General features: G+C 62.2%; 1 protein-coding gene across 4 annotated transcripts in view; it reads left to right on the top strand.

Annotated features, from left to right (window-relative positions):
- Positions 1–17,149, top strand: part of AGRN (agrin) — a 39,252-nt gene that overhangs the window by 20,450 nt on the left and 1,653 nt on the right. For 2 of the 4 annotated variants that reach the window (XM_005217205.5, XM_005217206.5), the window contains 36 exons: positions 471–518; positions 4,021–4,236; positions 4,562–4,786; positions 4,875–5,099; positions 5,285–5,491; positions 6,552–6,770; positions 6,845–7,039; positions 7,131–7,331; positions 7,414–7,562; positions 7,649–7,754; positions 8,462–8,578; positions 8,665–8,829; positions 8,985–9,128; positions 9,235–9,359; positions 9,435–9,540; positions 9,630–9,962; positions 10,042–10,179; positions 10,636–10,763; positions 10,900–11,014; positions 11,094–11,213; positions 11,402–11,749; positions 11,867–12,059; positions 12,168–12,383; positions 12,859–13,088; positions 13,177–13,311; positions 13,409–13,505; positions 13,608–13,772; positions 13,888–13,999; positions 14,202–14,213; positions 14,445–14,561; positions 14,727–14,919; positions 14,999–15,086; positions 15,251–15,274; positions 15,929–15,961; positions 16,247–16,471; positions 16,936–17,039. In XM_005217205.5, coding sequence (XP_005217262.1) covers positions 471–518; positions 4,021–4,236; positions 4,562–4,786; positions 4,875–5,099; positions 5,285–5,491; positions 6,552–6,770; positions 6,845–7,039; positions 7,131–7,331; positions 7,414–7,562; positions 7,649–7,754; positions 8,462–8,578; positions 8,665–8,829; positions 8,985–9,128; positions 9,235–9,359; positions 9,435–9,540; positions 9,630–9,962; positions 10,042–10,179; positions 10,636–10,763; positions 10,900–11,014; positions 11,094–11,213; positions 11,402–11,749; positions 11,867–12,059; positions 12,168–12,383; positions 12,859–13,088; positions 13,177–13,311; positions 13,409–13,505; positions 13,608–13,772; positions 13,888–13,999; positions 14,202–14,213; positions 14,445–14,561; positions 14,727–14,919; positions 14,999–15,086; positions 15,251–15,274; positions 15,929–15,961; positions 16,247–16,471; positions 16,936–17,039 — 5,574 coding nt within the window. The remainder of the gene's footprint in view (positions 1–470; positions 519–4,020; positions 4,237–4,561; positions 4,787–4,874; positions 5,100–5,284; positions 5,492–6,551; positions 6,771–6,844; positions 7,040–7,130; positions 7,332–7,413; positions 7,563–7,648; positions 7,755–8,461; positions 8,579–8,664; positions 8,830–8,984; positions 9,129–9,234; positions 9,360–9,434; positions 9,541–9,629; positions 9,963–10,041; positions 10,180–10,635; positions 10,764–10,899; positions 11,015–11,093; positions 11,214–11,401; positions 11,750–11,866; positions 12,060–12,167; positions 12,384–12,858; positions 13,089–13,176; positions 13,312–13,408; positions 13,506–13,607; positions 13,773–13,887; positions 14,000–14,201; positions 14,214–14,444; positions 14,562–14,726; positions 14,920–14,998; positions 15,087–15,250; positions 15,275–15,928; positions 15,962–16,246; positions 16,472–16,935; positions 17,040–17,149) is intronic. The other 2 variants (XM_024976824.2, XM_002694193.6) reach the window with 2 other exon arrangements.

Genomic DNA, 17,149 nt, shown 5'->3' with positions numbered 1-17,149 from the left:
ACAGGCCATTAGCTGCATCTTCTTGGAAGACCATGGGTTGTTTTCTGAATGCCTGAGTCCCCAGAAGCCTGTCCATGGGCTAGGGGGATGGGTGGGAGGATGGTGGCCAGCTCTCATCCTGAGCTGCATTGACAACTTTCTTTGGGATCTGGGGAGTTGGGGCAGCTGGTTACACTGGGAATAGGGGCTTTGGAAGGGCTTGGGGCTCATCTAAGGAATAGGTGGCGCCTACACCTCTGCCACTGGGCCTTCCTGACAGGTGTCAGGCCAGGATGATACAGCTGGAGGGGCAGAGAAGAGCCAAGGCCTCTGTCTGTCTACTGCCGGCCTTGGCCAGTCTTCATGACTCTGAGTAGAGCCAGGGGAGGGATGTGTGCAGGCAAAGGTGACAACCACCAGGTTGGACAATGGAACAGGCTAGGGAAGGACTGGCTCAGGGGGAGCTAACTTGAGATTTGTTTTTTTTCCAGACAAACCTGGGACCCACTTCACGCCAGTGCCCCCAACACCTCCGGATGGTGAGTAGGGGTTCACCTAGTGACAGACTGAACTTGGAACTCTGTGCCTGGATGGGCAGTGGCACTCTTGTGTGGGGGAGGGGGGGTCAGGAGCCATCCTTGGAGTATGTACAGCAGATGTGTTAGGAGTATCTGGAGCAGGAGGAGCCTGGAGGAGGAAACCTGAGGAGTCCATAGTAGTGGACAACAAAAGGAACGTGGAGTCTGGAATCCCTGGGCCTGGCTGCATCTTGGCCTCAAAGTTGGGACTGGAGCCCCCAGGTTGTAAGACAAGATGTGTGCAGAGGGGTTAAGGGGCTGGGGGCTCAGGGGCTCAGGGGGAGGGTCTCAGCAGGACCAGTGACAGCTGTTTGAGGAGAGATAGGGGGTTCTGTCCCTGGACTGAGCAGGCTGGGCCTGGCCTTTTTGCCCTGCTTTGTGGGCTGGGTCCCAGCCCACTGGGTGCCTCCTGCTGTGCAGGCTGCTGTAATTAAGCTAATGTGAAAGCAGAGGAGAGGACGCTGTCAGTGCTGCAGAAGGGCAGGGGTGGATGGGGTCCTCTTGGGAGACAGGGGCGTTCCCAAGTTTGCTTTCAGTGCCTGGGAACCCTGCTGGGCAGGCAGCTGCCCAGGTCCACCGAAGTACACACACAGAGAGCCATCCATAATGGGATAATCCATGGGAAGGGGCAGGGCTGCACTGGACAGGGAGTTTGGGCCCAGGACTGTCTCCCATAATCTGTGAGCAAGAGGCCTGGAGCTGGTTGGATTTAAACACCCTCTGTCCCAGTATCCTCAGTCTCCTCTCCTCAAGCTCCAAGGCTTGCCATGTCTCACCTGCCATGTCTCTGCTTTCACACATGCACTGCCCCTCCCCACAGCCTTCTACGTGGGCCCCACACCTGCATTCTGAACTCATTCTGAACTCATCACATGTTTGGGGACAGCTACCCTCCCCCCAACCCCATGACCGTCGTCACTCCTCCTAGGCACACACACTGCACATTCTTGGCCACAGGCAGGGCTCAGGGCATCAGCTTCATCCTCCAACATACCCAAGTGTGGGGAGAGAGTTAAATATACCCGCTCTAACCAGAGGCTATAAAAAGCCACTGCCGCCTCCAGCATTGCATGTTGTGAGGGGGGCCTTGGGCAAGCAGGGAGTGAGGCTCCTGCAGGAGGCCAAGCCCCAGAGGTGACCCTTAAGGGCCACGCCACCTGCAAGTCTCTGGGCACTCCACCTGCCCTAAGAAGGGGCAATTTACATGACGAGGATGAACATTTCGGAGGACGAGGAATCTAGTGGTCATACAGAAGCACGTGTCCTTGGCCCAGGGGCTGGGACCTTGAGCAGTGTCTAGCTGAACCAGGGTGACCAGAGGGAGAGTGAGGCTTGAGCCCAAGGGCACAGACACAGAGCAGTTAAGAAGGGAGCCTGTGGTATAGTGAGGTGACCACGTCCTCAACCATGGGGTCAGGATCCTGGGGGAGACCTTGATCAGCAGGTCTAGTTGAAGCCAAATAAAGCAGCCAGCCAGCCAGAGGAAGTGCCCATGGATTTGGCCTGGGGGACCCCAGGGCCTTGGGCAAGAGAGGGCTGAAGGTAAAAGGAAGTGCTGAGGGGAGAGAGAAGGAGATGGTTGAGATGGAAAGTGAAAAGAGGGGTCAGAGTGGACACAGTATTGAGCCTGGACAGAGGAGTGGCTGATGTGTTGGCAGCTCTTACAGCTGTGGTCCTCCAGAGGTTGACCCCCACAGAGTGGCATCCTGGGCCTCTGTGAGCCTTCGCAGGTATTGGCCTATTTAGCCTCACAACAACCCAGGGCGGGTAGGTTTATTGTCTCCATTCCTGGGAGGAGATGCTGAGGTTTGGCCAGGTGATAACTTGCCTGTAGTCACATGGCCGATGAATCTTGGCTCCAGGATCCGATGAAGGATCTGGGTGGTTGCCCATATGAGGTAGGGTTAGGACAGGGGTGTTGCAGGGACTTCGGGCTGGGATATCCATGCTGACCCCACCCTTGCCTCCAGCCCCTGTTCACTCAGCCTGTGTAGGGTGGGGGCAGGGACTCCCAGACAAATACACAGGAGCCCAGGTGGGCTGTTGCTGTGGTGACAGCTCCAGCTTCCTATGTGGCTCCACCCTCCTTGGAATTGAGGGTACTTCCTCTTGCTCCACTTCCTGAGCCCCCTGGGAAGTGACGAGGGGGTGCACCCCTGCTCTCCATAATTTATTAATGATAACTGGACCCAATTAAACATTTATTAGATCCAGACAGCTGCAATCAGTAATGGGCCTACCCTGCCTGCAGGGTGTCATCCTGGGCAGGGGTCCTGAGGATTTCACCTGCCCCTGCCCTGACACTATGCTCAGGAGGGATTGTCCTGACGGCTTTGTAGCTCAGTGAGAGGATGTGCACTGGCAACACTACAAAGTCAGGAATTAAAATGTTTAAAGAGGGGATTTCCAGGTGGTCCAGTAGTTGACTCTGAGCTCCCAAAGCAGGTGGCAGGGGTTCGATCCCTGGTCAGGGAACTAAGATCCTGCATCCTGCACAGCCAAAAAAAAAAGTGATAAAATGTTTACAGAAGAGAAGGGGTCTGCAAAGCCCTGTGTAGGCTTGGGTCCCTGAGGAGGTCATGCTGAATGTGATGTGGGGCGGCAGGACCTGAGGTGGGGGCTCAGGAGGACAGGTGGGGAAGGATGAGGTGAGTGAGTACAACGGGCCCCAGGGAAAGATTGCAGCTAGGAGGCCTAGGAGGGTAGGCAGGCCAGGAGCCACAGCAGAGCATGCCCCTGGGGAATGCTGGCTGGGGGGCATGGAAGATGGGGAAGTGGGCAGAGAAGGGCTCAAGTGGGGACAGTCCTGAGGAGAGGGGAGGCCTCTAGAGAAGCAGGAGGAGGAAGGAGTGAGAAGAGTTAAGGAGCCCTGGAGCAGGCAGGGCACTGGGTCCTGGGCCAGGGTGGAGCATGCGACCGACCTCAGATACTCCCACCCCCTGTCCTACAGCTGAGTGACCTCAGGCCTGACCCTGAAAGGCAGGGGAGGTGGTCCCTGGGGAAGTGACAGGGGCCAGGTGTGGGGGTGGTCACTGGAGCAGTTCCCAGGGATGGGGTGGGGAGAACCAGGCTCTGAGGAGTAGGTCACAGTTGGATGAGGGGCGTCAATTCTGATGAGAAGGCGCTAATTCCCTGTGACAGAGTTGGCCTGGGGGCCGTCTGCTCTCTGTGTGGGGACTGGGTCAGGAGCAGATGTGATGCCCTTCCACAGTTGAGCAGAGAAGGCTCTGGTGGGAGAGCTCTGCGGGGCGGGGGAGGGGGAATTGATGAGAGGGGGAGGCTTGAGGCCCTGGCCACGATGGGCACACCAGGGTTCCTGTGAGCACTTGCACGAACATGGGTGGGCACGCATATGCAAGGTCTGGGCAGGTGTGCAGACATTGGTCCGTGTGCGTGATGACCGGAAGCCTGGAGGTGGCAGAGGCTCTTACCCACCCCCTTGCATCTTCCACCCCACACGCAGCGTGCCGAGGAATGCTGTGTGGCTTCGGCGCTGTCTGCGAGCCCAGCGCAGACGAGCCGGGCCGAGCCTCCTGCGTGTGCAAGAAGAGCTCCTGCCCCAGCGTGGTGGCGCCCGTGTGCGGCTCGGATGCCTCCACCTACAGCAACGAGTGCGAGCTGCAGCGGGCGCAGTGCAGCCAGCAGAGGCGCATCCGTTTGCTGCGCCGCGGGCCCTGCGGTGAGTGGGCGGGGCCCTGCGGTGGAGGGAACGTAGGGGCGGTTCCTGCGGTGAGGGGAAAGCGGGGGGCGGGGCCTGTGGGGATGGGGGCGGTTCCCGCGGTGAGGGGAATGCGGGGGGCGGGGGCGGGGCCTGTGGGGATGGGGCTAGGGCCTGCGGTGAGGGGGGTTGCAAAGGGCTGGGCAGGGGCGGGGCCTGTGTGGATGGGGGTGGGGCCTGCGGTGAAGGGTTGCGATAGGCTGGACGGGGCCTGTGATGAGCGGGTATGCAGAGGGCCGCTGGCCAATGTACGGAGGGCCGCTGGCCCACCTTGCTCTGCCCACAGGGACCCGGGACCCCTGCTCCAATGTCACCTGCAGCTTTGGCAGCACCTGTGTGCCTTCTGCGGATGGACTGACAGCCACGTGCCTGTGCCCTGCCACGTGCCTGGGGGCCCCGGAAGGCCCTGTGTGCGGCAGCGACGGCAGTGACTACCCCAGCGAGTGCCAGCTCTTACGCCACGCCTGTGCCCACCAAGAGAACATCTTCAAGAAGTTCGACGGTCCTTGCGGTGAGCGCTGCCCTGCGCGTGTAGCCCGACCTCCCTCAGTGTGTGCACACAACCGGCAGTGCCCTGACCTCCATCTTCCTGCCCCCAGACCCCTGCCAGGGCTTCCTCAGTGACCTGAGCCGTACCTGCCGTGTGAACCCACGCACGCGGCGGCCGGAGATGCTCCTGCGACCAGAGAGCTGCCCTCCCCGTGGGACACCTGTGTGTGGGGACGACGGGGTTACTTACGATAATGACTGCGTCATGGGCCGAACAGGGGCTGCTCAAGGCATCCTCCTGCAGAAAGTGCGCTCTGGCCAGTGCCAGCCTCGAGGTGGGCGGCTCCTGGGGCAGGGCCCCTTCCTGGGACTCTGCATGACCCAGGGACCTACTTGTCCCCACCTTCCCCTCAGGTCTCCTGGGTCCCCAGTCATCACCCCATGTGCCCATGGAGCCCCTACCCATCCCAGGGAGGTCTGTTGTGGTTCTCTTACTCTTCTGATCTCCCTGGTCCCCCAGACCAGTGCCCGGAGCCGTGCAGATTCAATGCCGTCTGCCTGTCCCGCCGAGGCCGCCCCCGCTGTTCCTGCGACCGCGTCGTCTGTGACGGGGCCTACAGACCTGTGTGTGCCCATGACGGGCACACGTATGACAATGACTGCTGGCGCCAGCAGGCCGAGTGTCAGCAGCAGCGTAGCATTCCCATGAAGCACCAGGGCCCGTGTGGTGAGCATGCAGGCGGGCTCCATGCCGGGAGCAGGCTGGTCCGGCGGTCCACGCTGCCTGTCATCACATGCCATTTCCATGCTGAATCATGCTCCTCCTGGGCTGGGGGCGAGAGCTGGTCACTCTGAGGAGGGCTGGCAGGGCTTTTGTCTGTCGGCGGGCTCTGGGGGTTGGGATCTGTCAGGAAGTTGGCTGCAGCACCTGGGGGGATGTTGGGTCCAAGGCTGGTGTCTGTGGGCAGTCTCCTTGGTACCTGCCTGGCAGCTCTCAGGTCTTCTGGGTCCCACGCTCTTGGGAGACACAGCCACCTTAAAGGCAGAGTCTCAGCGGAGCTTCAATGGGGCAGGAATGGGCAGAGAGCGTGTCCTACGTGCACTGGGGCTCTGCCCGCCTCTCACTCCGTCCCCGTCAGTTGGTCTGTCCATCTTTCTGGTCTCTCTTTCTGCGTCTGTATCCTCTCCTCTGCCCTCCCTTCCCTCTTGGCTCCACCTCTTGTGTCTTCCAGCCTGACCTGCTGGCAGGATGAGGTACCGCGCCTGCCGCCAGGAGCCCACAGCCCGAGGTCTGCCCCCCGCGCGGCAGGGGGGGGGTGGCTCGCTGCTGCCTGGCCTTGTGGTCCTCAGAGCAAGTGGACAGACACCTCCTCCCCCGTGTGGCCCTGGGTGTGGCTCTGGGTTGCAGACTCCTCCACCCACAGAGAGACTCCCCCCTGCACATGCATGGGTCCCAGGGGTGTGTCAAGGGTCAGAGGCCTAAGCGGGCTAGTAAACCTGGCCCTCCTATACCCCACTGAAGTCAGTCAAGAAACTCCTGTGCTAGAGGGCAGCCCCATCCCACACTCATACAGGGGCCCAGGGCCGTTTGGGTCTGTGTCCCTGTCCATGTCTCTCCTGTGTCTGTCCCTTTCTCTGCTGTGTCCTGTGCATCTGGTCCTTCTCCTGGTCCACTCTTCCTCCACCATCCCCACCCTGGGTGGGGGTCTGCTGCCTGGGGCTAGGGGCTTTGTGCATTGCCTAGGAGAGCAGGTGGAGACCTTGCTGAGTGCCCATGTCCTCCCCAGACCAGTCCCCATCCCCATGCCGTGGGGTGCAGTGTCCATTTGGGGCAATGTGTGCTGTGAAGAATGGGGAAGCCGAATGTGCGTGTCCGAAGGCGTGTTCAGGCGTCTATGACCCTGTGTGTGGCAGTGATGGCATCACATATGGCAGTGCGTGTGAACTGGAAGCCACAGCCTGTGCCCTTGGGCGGGAGATCCGAGTGGCTCGCCGAGGACCCTGTGGTCAGTGGTGGATTAGTGGGCCTGGTTGTGGGGAGGCCATCCCTGTCACCATGGTGATGGAGTCTTCTCCCCAGACCGCTGTGGGCAGTGCCGCTTTGGAGCCCTGTGTGAAGCTGAGACCGGGCGCTGTGTGTGCCCCTCCGAATGTGTGGCCTCAGCCCAGCCTGTGTGTGGCTCTGATGGGCGCACGTATGCCAGTGAATGTGAACTACACGTCCACGCCTGCACACACCAGATCAGTCTGCACGTGGCCTCGGCTGGTCCTTGCCGTGAGTGGAGCTGGGTATACCTGGTGGGTTGTGATCCCGTGCGTCCTTCACCCGGTATCCACTGACCCCCTTCTGGCTCTGCCTTCTCTAGAGACCTGTGGAGACACAGTGTGTGCCTTTGGGGCTGTGTGCTCAGCGGGGCAGTGCGTGTGTCCCCGGTGTGAGCGCCCTCCACCCGGCCCCGTGTGTGGCAGCGATGGCGTGACCTACGGCAGTTCATGCGAGCTCCGTGAGGCTGCCTGTCAGCAGCAAACACAGATCGAGGAGGCCTGGGCGGGGCCGTGTGAGCAAGGTATGCTGGTGGGCAGCTGGGGTGGGCTGGTGGGTGCCAGCCTTGGCCGGGACCCCAAGGTGACCTGGCCTCCTCCCTGTAGCTGAGTGTGGCTCCGGAGGCTCGGGCTCGGGAGAGGACGGCGAGTGTGAGCCTGAGCTGTGCCGGCAGCGAGGTGGCATCTGGGATGAGGACTCGGAGGACGGGCCATGCGTCTGCGGCTTCAGCTGCCAGGGCGTCCTGAGGAGCCCGGTGAGCATCCCCCGTAACCCGGCTCTGATTGGGCAGTGAGGCAGGGGCCATGGCTGCCCACACCTGCCCTGATGCCCTTCCTCCAGGTGTGTGGCTCGGATGGAGTCACCTACCGCACCGAATGTGAGCTGAAGAAGGCCAGGTGTGAATCACAGCCAGAGCTGTATGTCGTGGCCCAGGGAGCCTGCCGTGGTGAGTGAGCGTGTGGGTGTGTTCGGCTACAAGTGGGCACATGTGTACATGCTTAAAGGTACATGTGCCTATGGGTATGAGGGAAGTGGGAGTCTGTGTATTGTTCGAAGTTGTTGTGTGTGTGCTGTTGTGGGTGTGTGTGAACATGTGTGTTGTGTTTGAAGTGTGCAGTTTTGGTGCATATCTGCATTCATGCAACTGTGGTGTGTGGATGTGTGTGCCTGCTGCTCAGCAAGTGTTCGCTGAGCACCTACTGTGTGCGAGGGCAGCAGTGAACCAATGAAGTGCACCCATTCAGCACTTTCTCTTATGGGAGGAAACTGATGGTGACAGGCAGTCATATCTTTATGCATGCACAAGTGCTCCTGTGTGTGTCTGCATGCGGGGGATGTGCTGAGTGTGTGTCCTGCCACCTTGCGAAGGCTCACTAATCTGAGTGTGGCTCTGGTTGTACGCATGTACACAGGGCTTCACATCCAGAATCTGTGGTGTCTTGTGTACTGCTGGTCTTTTGCATGTAGATATTCTCTTTCTTGTATGTTGTATGAGGTTCTCACCTGTGACCCAAGCTGCAGTCCAGAGGCTCCAGTGGGAATTGGCATCAGGAGGGCTGAGTGGTGATGGCTGGGGAGGTTGAGGCGGAGTAATCACACCCAGGTTGGGCATCCAGTCCTGCCTGGCACCTAAGCCCCTGCCCCTCCCTGCAGGCCCCACTTTGGCCCCGTTGCCACCTGCGATTCCCCTGCACTGTGCTCAGACCCCCTACGGTTGCTGCCAGGACAACATCACTGTTGCCCAGGGTGTTGGCCTGGCTGGCTGCCCCAGTGAGTACCCGAGCTCAGCCCTGCCCCATTGCCACGCGGAGACATGCGACTGACTGCAGTGACCCTGTCTTGCCCTGGCCTTGCAGGCTCATGCCAGTGTAACCCACACGGCTCCTACGGCGGCACCTGTGACCCTGTCACAGGTCAGTGCTCCTGCCGCCCAGGTGTGGGGGGCCTCAAGTGTGACCGCTGTGAGCCTGGCTTCTGGAACTTCCGTGGTATCGTCACTGACGGCCGGAGCGGCTGTACCCGTGAGTGACAGGGCCCATGGTCAGTCCCTAGCTGAATGCTCCTGCCTGTCCACCCTGTCCCCGTGTCCCTTGTCCCATCTGGCAGGAGCTGGGTCAGGCTCCGGAGCCCATGGAGAAGCCAGCACAGACCTAAGCCTCCTCCCCCTGCCTCCCAGCCTGCAGCTGTGACCCCCGGGGTGCCGTGCGGGACGACTGTGAGCAGATGACTGGGCTATGTTCCTGTAAGCCTGGGGTGGCCGGGCCCAAGTGTGGGCAGTGTCCAGATGGCCGTGCCCTGGGCCCTGCTGGCTGTGAAACAGGTGAGGACCAGATCTGGCACTGCCCCAGGCCCCTCTGCTCGGGGGTAGATCTGTCGTAGGGATGGGGCCTCCTGAGCCAGTGGAGTCTCCTGTGTCTGTGCTCCAGACTCTTCGCCACCCAAGACCTGTGCTGAGATGCTTTGTGAGTTTGGGGCATCCTGTGTGGAGGAGGCTGGCTCTGCCCACTGCGTGTGCCCAACACCCACCTGTCCAGGGGCCGATGCTACCAAGGTGAGGGATGGGGAATGTGGAGGGTGGCAGGAGTGGGGCGGGCCCTACCCTCTGCATCTTTGCCCTGTGCCTCAGGTCTGCGGGTCAGATGGAGTCACTTATGGCAATGAGTGCCAGCTGAGGACCATCGCCTGCCGCCAGGGCTTGGAGATCTCTATCCAAAGCTTCGGCCCCTGCCAGGGTGAGGCCTTACCCACTGCCCCAGACTGACCAGGAAGGCCTGACTGTGCTCTGACCCTGGGCCCTGCCACCTGGGTTCTCTCCTCACAGAAGGCATCACTTCTGGTCCCCGTGTGACATCCGCATCTGTGGCTCCCTCAGCACTTGACCTGAACAAGGCACCATTGCCGCCCCCCAGCGCCTTGCCCCTGGCTCCCAGCAGTACCCGCCACAGCCAGCCCACTTCTCGAGCCTCATCACAACCTTGGACCATGGCCAGCATCCCCAGGACCACTGCAAGGCCAGTGCTGACCATGCCTCCCGTGGCCCCCTCCCCGGCAGCCAGCCTCGTCACCTCTGCCTTCGGCGAATCTGGCAGCGCTGATGGGAGTGGTGACGAGGAGCTGAGTGGTGACTTGGAGGCCAGTGGGGCTGGCTCAGGAGGTGAGCATGGGCTCTGGGACCTGGGGGCAGGGCCCAGGAGGACTGCACCTGCAGCTGGGCTCAGACTGTACCTCCCCAGGACTTGAGTCCCCGGAAAGAGACAGTGCTGGGACCCCTGGGCTACCCATGGAAAGGGCTTCCTGCTACAACTCGCCTATGGGCTGCTGCTCAGATGGCAAGACACCCTCCCTGGACGCAGAGGGCTCTAACTGTCCTGGTGAGTAGGGGTCCGGGGGCCAGGGTGGAGTGTGAGGCGTGGCCTAGCCATGGCTAGAGACGCCATCTCTCCTCCCAGGCCACAGGCCTGCCCAGCAGGTGGGCACCCAGGGTTTGTGGTCTTCTGATTTTATTAATAGCACACATGTGCCAGTGGTCCTGGGGATCCAGCACAAGCACATATGTGTGTGTTCTCGGCCCCTGCACACATGTGGGTGCCCAGGACCCCATGGCTAACGTGTTTTTCCTGTTGCAAGCCGGCCTGGGGCACTGCTCCAAGGAGTCTGCCTGGTAACCAAAGCCAGCCCTGCCCTGGGGTCCCCACTAACCTCATGACCATCTGACTAACCGCCACCTGCCCTGCACCCTGCGTGGCTTGCTGCTGGGGCCTATGCCCATGGCTGGTTCAGAAGCCAGGCAGGTGCCAGGCAGGACCTCACTGGCCCCTCCTCTGCAGCCACCAAGGTGTTCCAGGGTGTGCTGGAGCTTGAGGGGGTCGAGGGGCAAGAACTGTTCTACACGCCGGAGATGGCAGACCCCAAGTCTGAGCTGTTTGGGGAGACTGCCAGGAGCATTGAGAGCGCAGTAAGTGTGGGGCTGGGGTTGCAGCCCTGCCAAGCCACCAGCCTTTCTCTAGGACTGACCAAAAGAAGCACTGGGGGGTGGTCCCCAGCTCCAGCCTGGGCAGCCTCCCAGAGCCTAACTCACTCCCCACCAATAGCTGGATGACCTCTTCCGGAACTCGGACGTTAAGAAGGACTTCCGAAGTGTCCGCCTACGGGACTTGGGGCCAGGCAGCTCGGTCCGGGCCATTGTGGAAGTGCACTTTGATCCCAGTGAGCCCCCACCCTGGTCCCCCTCGGGGGGTGGAGGGGCACCCTAGGCTCCACCACACTCAGGGTTGCTCCTCCCCAGCCACAGCCTTCAGGGCGTCTGACGTGGGCCGGGCCCTGCTCCGGCAGCTCCAGGCGTCCAGGCGCAGGTCCCTGGGCGTGAGGCGGCCTCTGCAAGAACATGTGCGGTTCATGGACTTCGGTGAGTGCCTGGTCCGGCACTGCCGTGGCTTGTTCCCTCCCTGCGCCCTGACTGCCTACAGGGCCCCTGCGCCTGTGGATCGTAATGTGTTCCCTCCCCTCAGAGGGTTCCCACCTTCCTGTCCCCCCATCCCCTCACTGCCCTGGGGACCCTTCTCTTTCTGGGTCCTGATGGCATCCCCTCCCCAGACTGGTTTCCTGCATTCTTCACGGGAGCCACCCCAGCTGCAGCCACGGCCAGAGCCACCACGGTGGCCCGCCTGCCACCTTCAGCTGCAACCCCTCGGGCCCACTTTCCCAGTCACACAAGCCGGCCCGTCAGCAGGACCACACCTCCCGCGACCACGCGCCAGCCCCCCACCACTGCCCCTAGTCGTGTGCCTGGACGCCGTCCCCTGCCCCCAGGCACCCAGCAGCCCCGAAGGCCCTGTGATTCCCAGCCCTGCCTCCATGGGGGGACCTGCCAGGACCAGGGCTCGGGTGCAGACTTCACCTGCAGCTGCCCAGCAGGCACGGGGGGTGCCGTCTGTGAGAAGGGTAAGGTCTTCCATGCCAGAGAGGGACAGGGAAGCAGAGGGGGCCAGGGCGGGGTGAGGGGCGGGTTGGACTTTGTGGCCCCCATGCCCTTCACTGGCCCTTCCCTGTCTCCTGCAGCCCTGCACCCCTCCGTGCCAGCCTTTGGGGGCCACTCCTTCCTGGCCTTTCCCACCCTCCGTGCCTACCACACCCTGCGCCTGGCGCTCGAGTTCCGGGCGCTGGAGCCCCAGGGGCTGCTGCTCTACAACGGCAATGCCCGGGGCAAGGACTTCCTGGGACTGGTGCTGCTGGGAGGCCGTGTGCAGTTCAGGTGGGTGGTGGGTGGTGGGGGTCAGAGGTGGGGGTTAGGGGCGGGGGACAGGGCCAGGCAGTGGTCCTGGCTCCATTTGGCTGTCCTGAGCGCCTGCTCCTGCCCCAGGTTCGACACAGGCTCAGGGCCCGCGGTGCTGACCAGCTCCGTGCCCGTGCAGCCCGGCCGCTGGCATCACCTGGAGCTGTCTCGGCACTGGCGCCAAGGCACTCTCTCCGTGGACGGTGAGACTCCTGTTCTGGGCCAGAGCCCCAGTGGCACTGACGGTCTCAACCTGGACACTGATCTTTTCGTGGGTGGCGTCCCTGAGGATCAGGCTTCCACGTGAGCATGGAGGAGGGTGGGGTGGCCCCAACCAGAGACCCCCCCCAACCTTGGCTCTGATACCCAGCAGGCACCCCAGATGCCTTGAGGGTGGCATCCAGTAGGTCCAGGCTCCCTGTGGGATAACACAGGGGTGGAAGGATGGGCATGGACAATTGCTGTGACCCTGGGCTCAGCCCCAACCCTTGACAGCGACCCTGATTCTGTCCTGATCCTGAGGACCCAGCTGCAGTGTGACCACCAAGGAGGGGCTGGGCTGGCCTTGACCTTTAGTCCCATCACTTGACTCTCAGCCCAGCCCCCTCCTGATTCTGTCCTGTTTGTGGGACTGCCCGTCTTGTGAGCAGGCTGTGGGGTGGGGATGGGGAGCAGCCCAGACTTGCGGTCCCGACTGCATGAGGAACGCAAGTGTCACAGTTGGCCGTGAAAGAGGATGCCTCTGGTCTCTGACCCCTGCCCCTCATCTTGGTGGCAGGGTGCTAGAGCGGACCTCTGTCAGCATCGGTCTTAGGGGTTGTATCCGCTTGCTGGATGTCAACAATCAGCGGCTGGAGCTGAGCAGCTGGCCAGAGTCTGCGACTCGAAGCTCCGGAGTGGGCAAGTGCGGGGACCACCCCTGTCTGCCTAGCCCCTGCCTCGGAGGGGCCCCGTGCCAGGCCCTGGAGGCAGGCAGGTTCCACTGTCAGTGCCCACCTGGCCGCTTTGGTAAGGGCAAGACGGGGCTGGGTGCTGGGGGTCTGTGTGTCTGTGGGCAGGGCTCAGGTCTCCTGGAACCCATCCTGCCTCCATCCAGGCCCAACCTGTGCCGACGAGAAGGACCCTTGTCAGCCGAACCCCTGCCATGGAGCAGCCCCCTGCCGCGTGCTGCCCCAGGGAGAGGCCAAGTGCGAGTGCCCCCATGGCCGGGAGGGCAGCCTCTGCCAGACAGGTGGGGGCAGCGGTGCTCAGGGTGGGGAGGGTGGGAGGTGAGGGGGCTCCAGGAATCAAAGCCTAGAACCCTGTGTGACCCTCTCCTGTCCTCACAGTCTCAGAGCCGGAGGACAACCAGCCGTTCCTGGCTGATTTCAGCAGCTTCTCCTACCTGGAACTGAAAGGCCTGCACACCTTTGAGCGGGACCTGGGGTCAGTGGGCAGACGGGTGGAAGAGGGGAAGCACCCCCCAGCCCCCATCCAGCTGTGAAGTGAGGGGCATCAGGTCACCCGCCTGCCCTCCCGTGGCCCCAGGGAGAAGATGGCACTGGAGGTGGTGTTCCTGGCTCGGAGCCCCAGCGGCCTGCTCCTCTATAATGGACAGAAGACAGATGGCAAGGGCGACTTTGTGTCCCTGGCGCTGCACAATGGCCTCCTGGAGTTCCGCTACGATCTGGGCAAGGGGGCAGCGGTCATCAGGTGGGCGGGGGCGCTGCAGGGGGCTGGACTGGGCCCCACGCTCTCTGTTCCTGGGGCCCCTGGCGGGTAGACCGTCAGAGCCCACCGTCTGTTCACGACATCTGTTTTTCTCCAGGAGCAAGGAGCCAGTGGCCCTGGGTGCCTGGACCAGGGTCTCCCTGGAGCGAAATGGACGCAAAGGAGCCATGCGGGTTGGTGATGGGCCTCGCGTGCTGGGGGAGTCCCCGGTGAGTCAGTGTCTCCTGGGCCACCCCCCTGCTCCCCGCCTCCCTCCTCCTCCTGGGAGGCGTGCAGCCCCCGCCCCACGGCTGGCGCTCACTGGACTGTTTTTTCTCCCCTCTGTCCTGGGCCTCTGTGTTTCCTCTCTGCTCCCACTGCTCTCTGGCCCTTGCTCTGCAACCCCCACCCCGCTCGCTCTTCGGATGTCAGAAATCCCGCAAGGTACCGTCTCTTCTCATCCTGCTCATCCATCTTCTGCCGCCTCCGCCCCTAGAGTAGCTCCTTCCCCACTAAGCCCCCACATCGCAGCCACATCTGTGTGATTAACTGCCTCCACCATGCTGGAGGGTGCGGGGTGGGTCACCACAGGCGGGCGGGCCCTGGTCTGGGGCTAGCATCGTGTTCCTGCTGGTGGGTAGGCTTCACTGCCCCTTACCCTGCACCTCCCCACAGGTGCCACACACCGTTCTCAACCTAAAGGAGCCGCTCTTTGTTGGGGGGGCCCCTGACTTCAGCAAGCTGGCCCGAGCAGCTGCTGTGTCCTCTGGCTTTGATGGAGCCATCCAGCTGGTATGTACGGCAGGGGTGGGGCCCTGGGGAGCCCAGGGTCGGAGGGGGGCGGGTGGCAGCGAAGCCCTGGTACAGTCTCAAGGAAGGGCCCATCCCAGAGGGGGCCTCTGTCCTCTGGGCCGGAGGACACAGGCAGGACAGAAGCTGTCATGCCCCACCTCCCAGGTCTCCCTGAATGGCCGCCAACTGCTGACCCGTGAGAACGTGGTCCGGGCCGTGGACGTCTCGTCCTTTGCAGACCACCCTTGTACCCAGGCTGAGGGTCAGCCTTGCCTCCATGGGGCTTCCTGTCTCCCCCGCGAGGCCTCCTATGAGTGCCTGTGTCCTGCAGGCTTCTCAGGGCTGCACTGTGAGAAGGGTGAGTGCTGCCCATGTGGGCTAAGGCTGGACATGGGAGGGAGCCTGCCAGAGGCTGCGCTCACCTCACTGTCTCTCAGGCTTGATTGAGAAGTCAGCTGGGGACCTGGACGCACTGGCCTTTGATGGACGGACCTACATCGAGTACCTCAACGCTGTGACCGAGAGGTAGTATGTCTCCTGGAGCCGGGCACCCCTCAACCCTCCGTCCCATCTGCCCAGCTGCACCGGACCATATGCGTGACACTCCACACCTGCCCTTACTCTGAGCCCACCTCTGCCCCTCTTCCACCCTCCTTCCTTCTCACTGTCTCTGTCTCTTTGTTTCCAAGCGAACTGACCAATGAGATCCCAGCGTAAGTAGCCACACCTCCACTCTCACCAGTAGTCCATTTCCTGGTCCTCTGCTCCTCTCCCTTCCGGCAGCACATCCCAAGGGCGAGGGTAGAACTTTCCATCCCCAGTGGAGGAGGATGGGGGTTTGTGGGGTGCTGCATGGGGCTCAGTTTCCTAGCTTGGAAGTAGAGAATCACCCTTTCCGAGATGTGTGTTGGATGCCAGTCTACCCCTCCACCCCTGCAGCCAGGCCCCTCACCACAGGGCACCAGCATGGTGTGCAAGCATGTGCACACCCATATCTGTGTGCACACAATGCAAGTGTGTTACAGTGCGCATGTGAGTCCACGCGCCCCCATGTGTGCACACACGCATGTGTGTGGGGGCCCAGCCAGGGCCCTCGGTCACTATTCCATGCCCTCGTGTCGGAGCTCTTCCTCTACACCTGGCCTGGGCCATGCGCACCAGCTCTGTGTCTGCCCATGTGTGTGCACGTGTGTCACTGCCAGGCCTCTGGGGTGGGTGGGACCAATGTTTCTCCACGGATGTTTGCTCCACCGCCTTCCATTGGTGAAGAGGGGTGTGGGGAGGGCTGCTGCTGGGTCCTGCCCCACCCTGCGCTATAGCCTGTCTGCCCCCCTGCTCACCTGCCTCCCTCTCTTCCTGCTTCTAAGCCCTGAAACTCTGGATTCCGGGGCCCATCCCAGGTGAGCAGTGGCCCCTGGCCCCTGCTGTCTGCCCACTGCCTTCCCATCTCTCTGAGCATCTCTGTCGATCTCTCCCTCTGTCTGTCCACCTCACTCCTCTGATCGCTGACCTGGCCCCACCATCTGTCTCTCATCTCACTGGCCGTGTCCACCACCTGCCCACCGAGCTGCTCTGGTGGCATCACTGCCCTTATGGCCTCTGGAGTCATCCCCCTCACCTTCCTCCCTCCCCTGCCCCATCCCCACCACCCTCCCAGAGGTCCTGACCAGCTCTCTGCCCACTAGTGAGAAGGCACTCCAGAGCAACCACTTTGAGCTGAGCCTGCGCACTGAGGCCACACAGGGGCTGGTGCTGTGGAGTGGCAAGGCCACGGAGCGGGCTGACTACATCGCACTGGCCATCGTGGACGGGCGCCTGCAACTGGCTTATGACCTGGGCTCCCAGCCCGTGGTGTTGCGCTCCACCGTACCAGTGAATACCAACCGCTGGTTGCGGGTCAGGGCACACAGGTCAGCAGGGAGCCCGGGGCCACCAAGAATAGCAGCGGGTGGTGTCTGGACTTGCCCGGCCAGGGCATGCCTGGCCACTCGTGGCCAGGGTAGGAGTTTGGTGTGTGTGTCAGGGGGAGATCTCGTGGTAGGGCTGGTGGTGGCCCGACCTGAGGTCACTGCCAATGAGGAGGGAGGGAAAAGAGGGTACAGGAGAAGCACCGATGGCCAAGAAACCCCTGATTTGAAAGGGGAGTCCCTGCTCTGCCCAGATGCTGGTCTGAGTCTGGCTGCCCCTCCAGCAACACTTTTCTCACAGGAGGTCCCCCCCGTCCTTGGCTACTAGGTGCTCTCCTGGGTTGGTGCCGTTCCATCCTGGCCCCCAGGGTGACACTGGGTGACAGTCCCCAGGGTGTGGTGCTGGGACGAAAGGGATGAGGGTCAGGATCTGGAGCCCTGACGGCCTCCCTCCACCCATGCCCCAGGAAACAGAGGGAAGGTTCCCTTCAGGTGGGCAACGAGGCCCCTGTGACTGGCTCCTCCCCACTGGGTGCCACGCAGCTGGACACAGATGGAGCCCTGTGGCTGGGTGAGTGATTTTGGGGGAGGCCAGGGAAGGGGCAGGCAAGGGTCTCCGAGGGATAGGTTCCACCCCCTGGGGCTGGCAGTTAAGAGGGGCACTGTATCAGCCCCATCCAG

This window comes from Bos taurus, chromosome 16, assembly GCF_002263795.3.
Source record: "Bos taurus isolate L1 Dominette 01449 registration number 42190680 breed Hereford chromosome 16, ARS-UCD2.0, whole genome shotgun sequence".
Lineage (NCBI taxonomy): Eukaryota > Metazoa > Chordata > Mammalia > Artiodactyla > Bovidae > Bos > Bos taurus.
The sequence above is the reverse complement of the archived record's forward strand: the minus strand, read 5'-3'. Positions and strand labels throughout refer to the sequence as shown.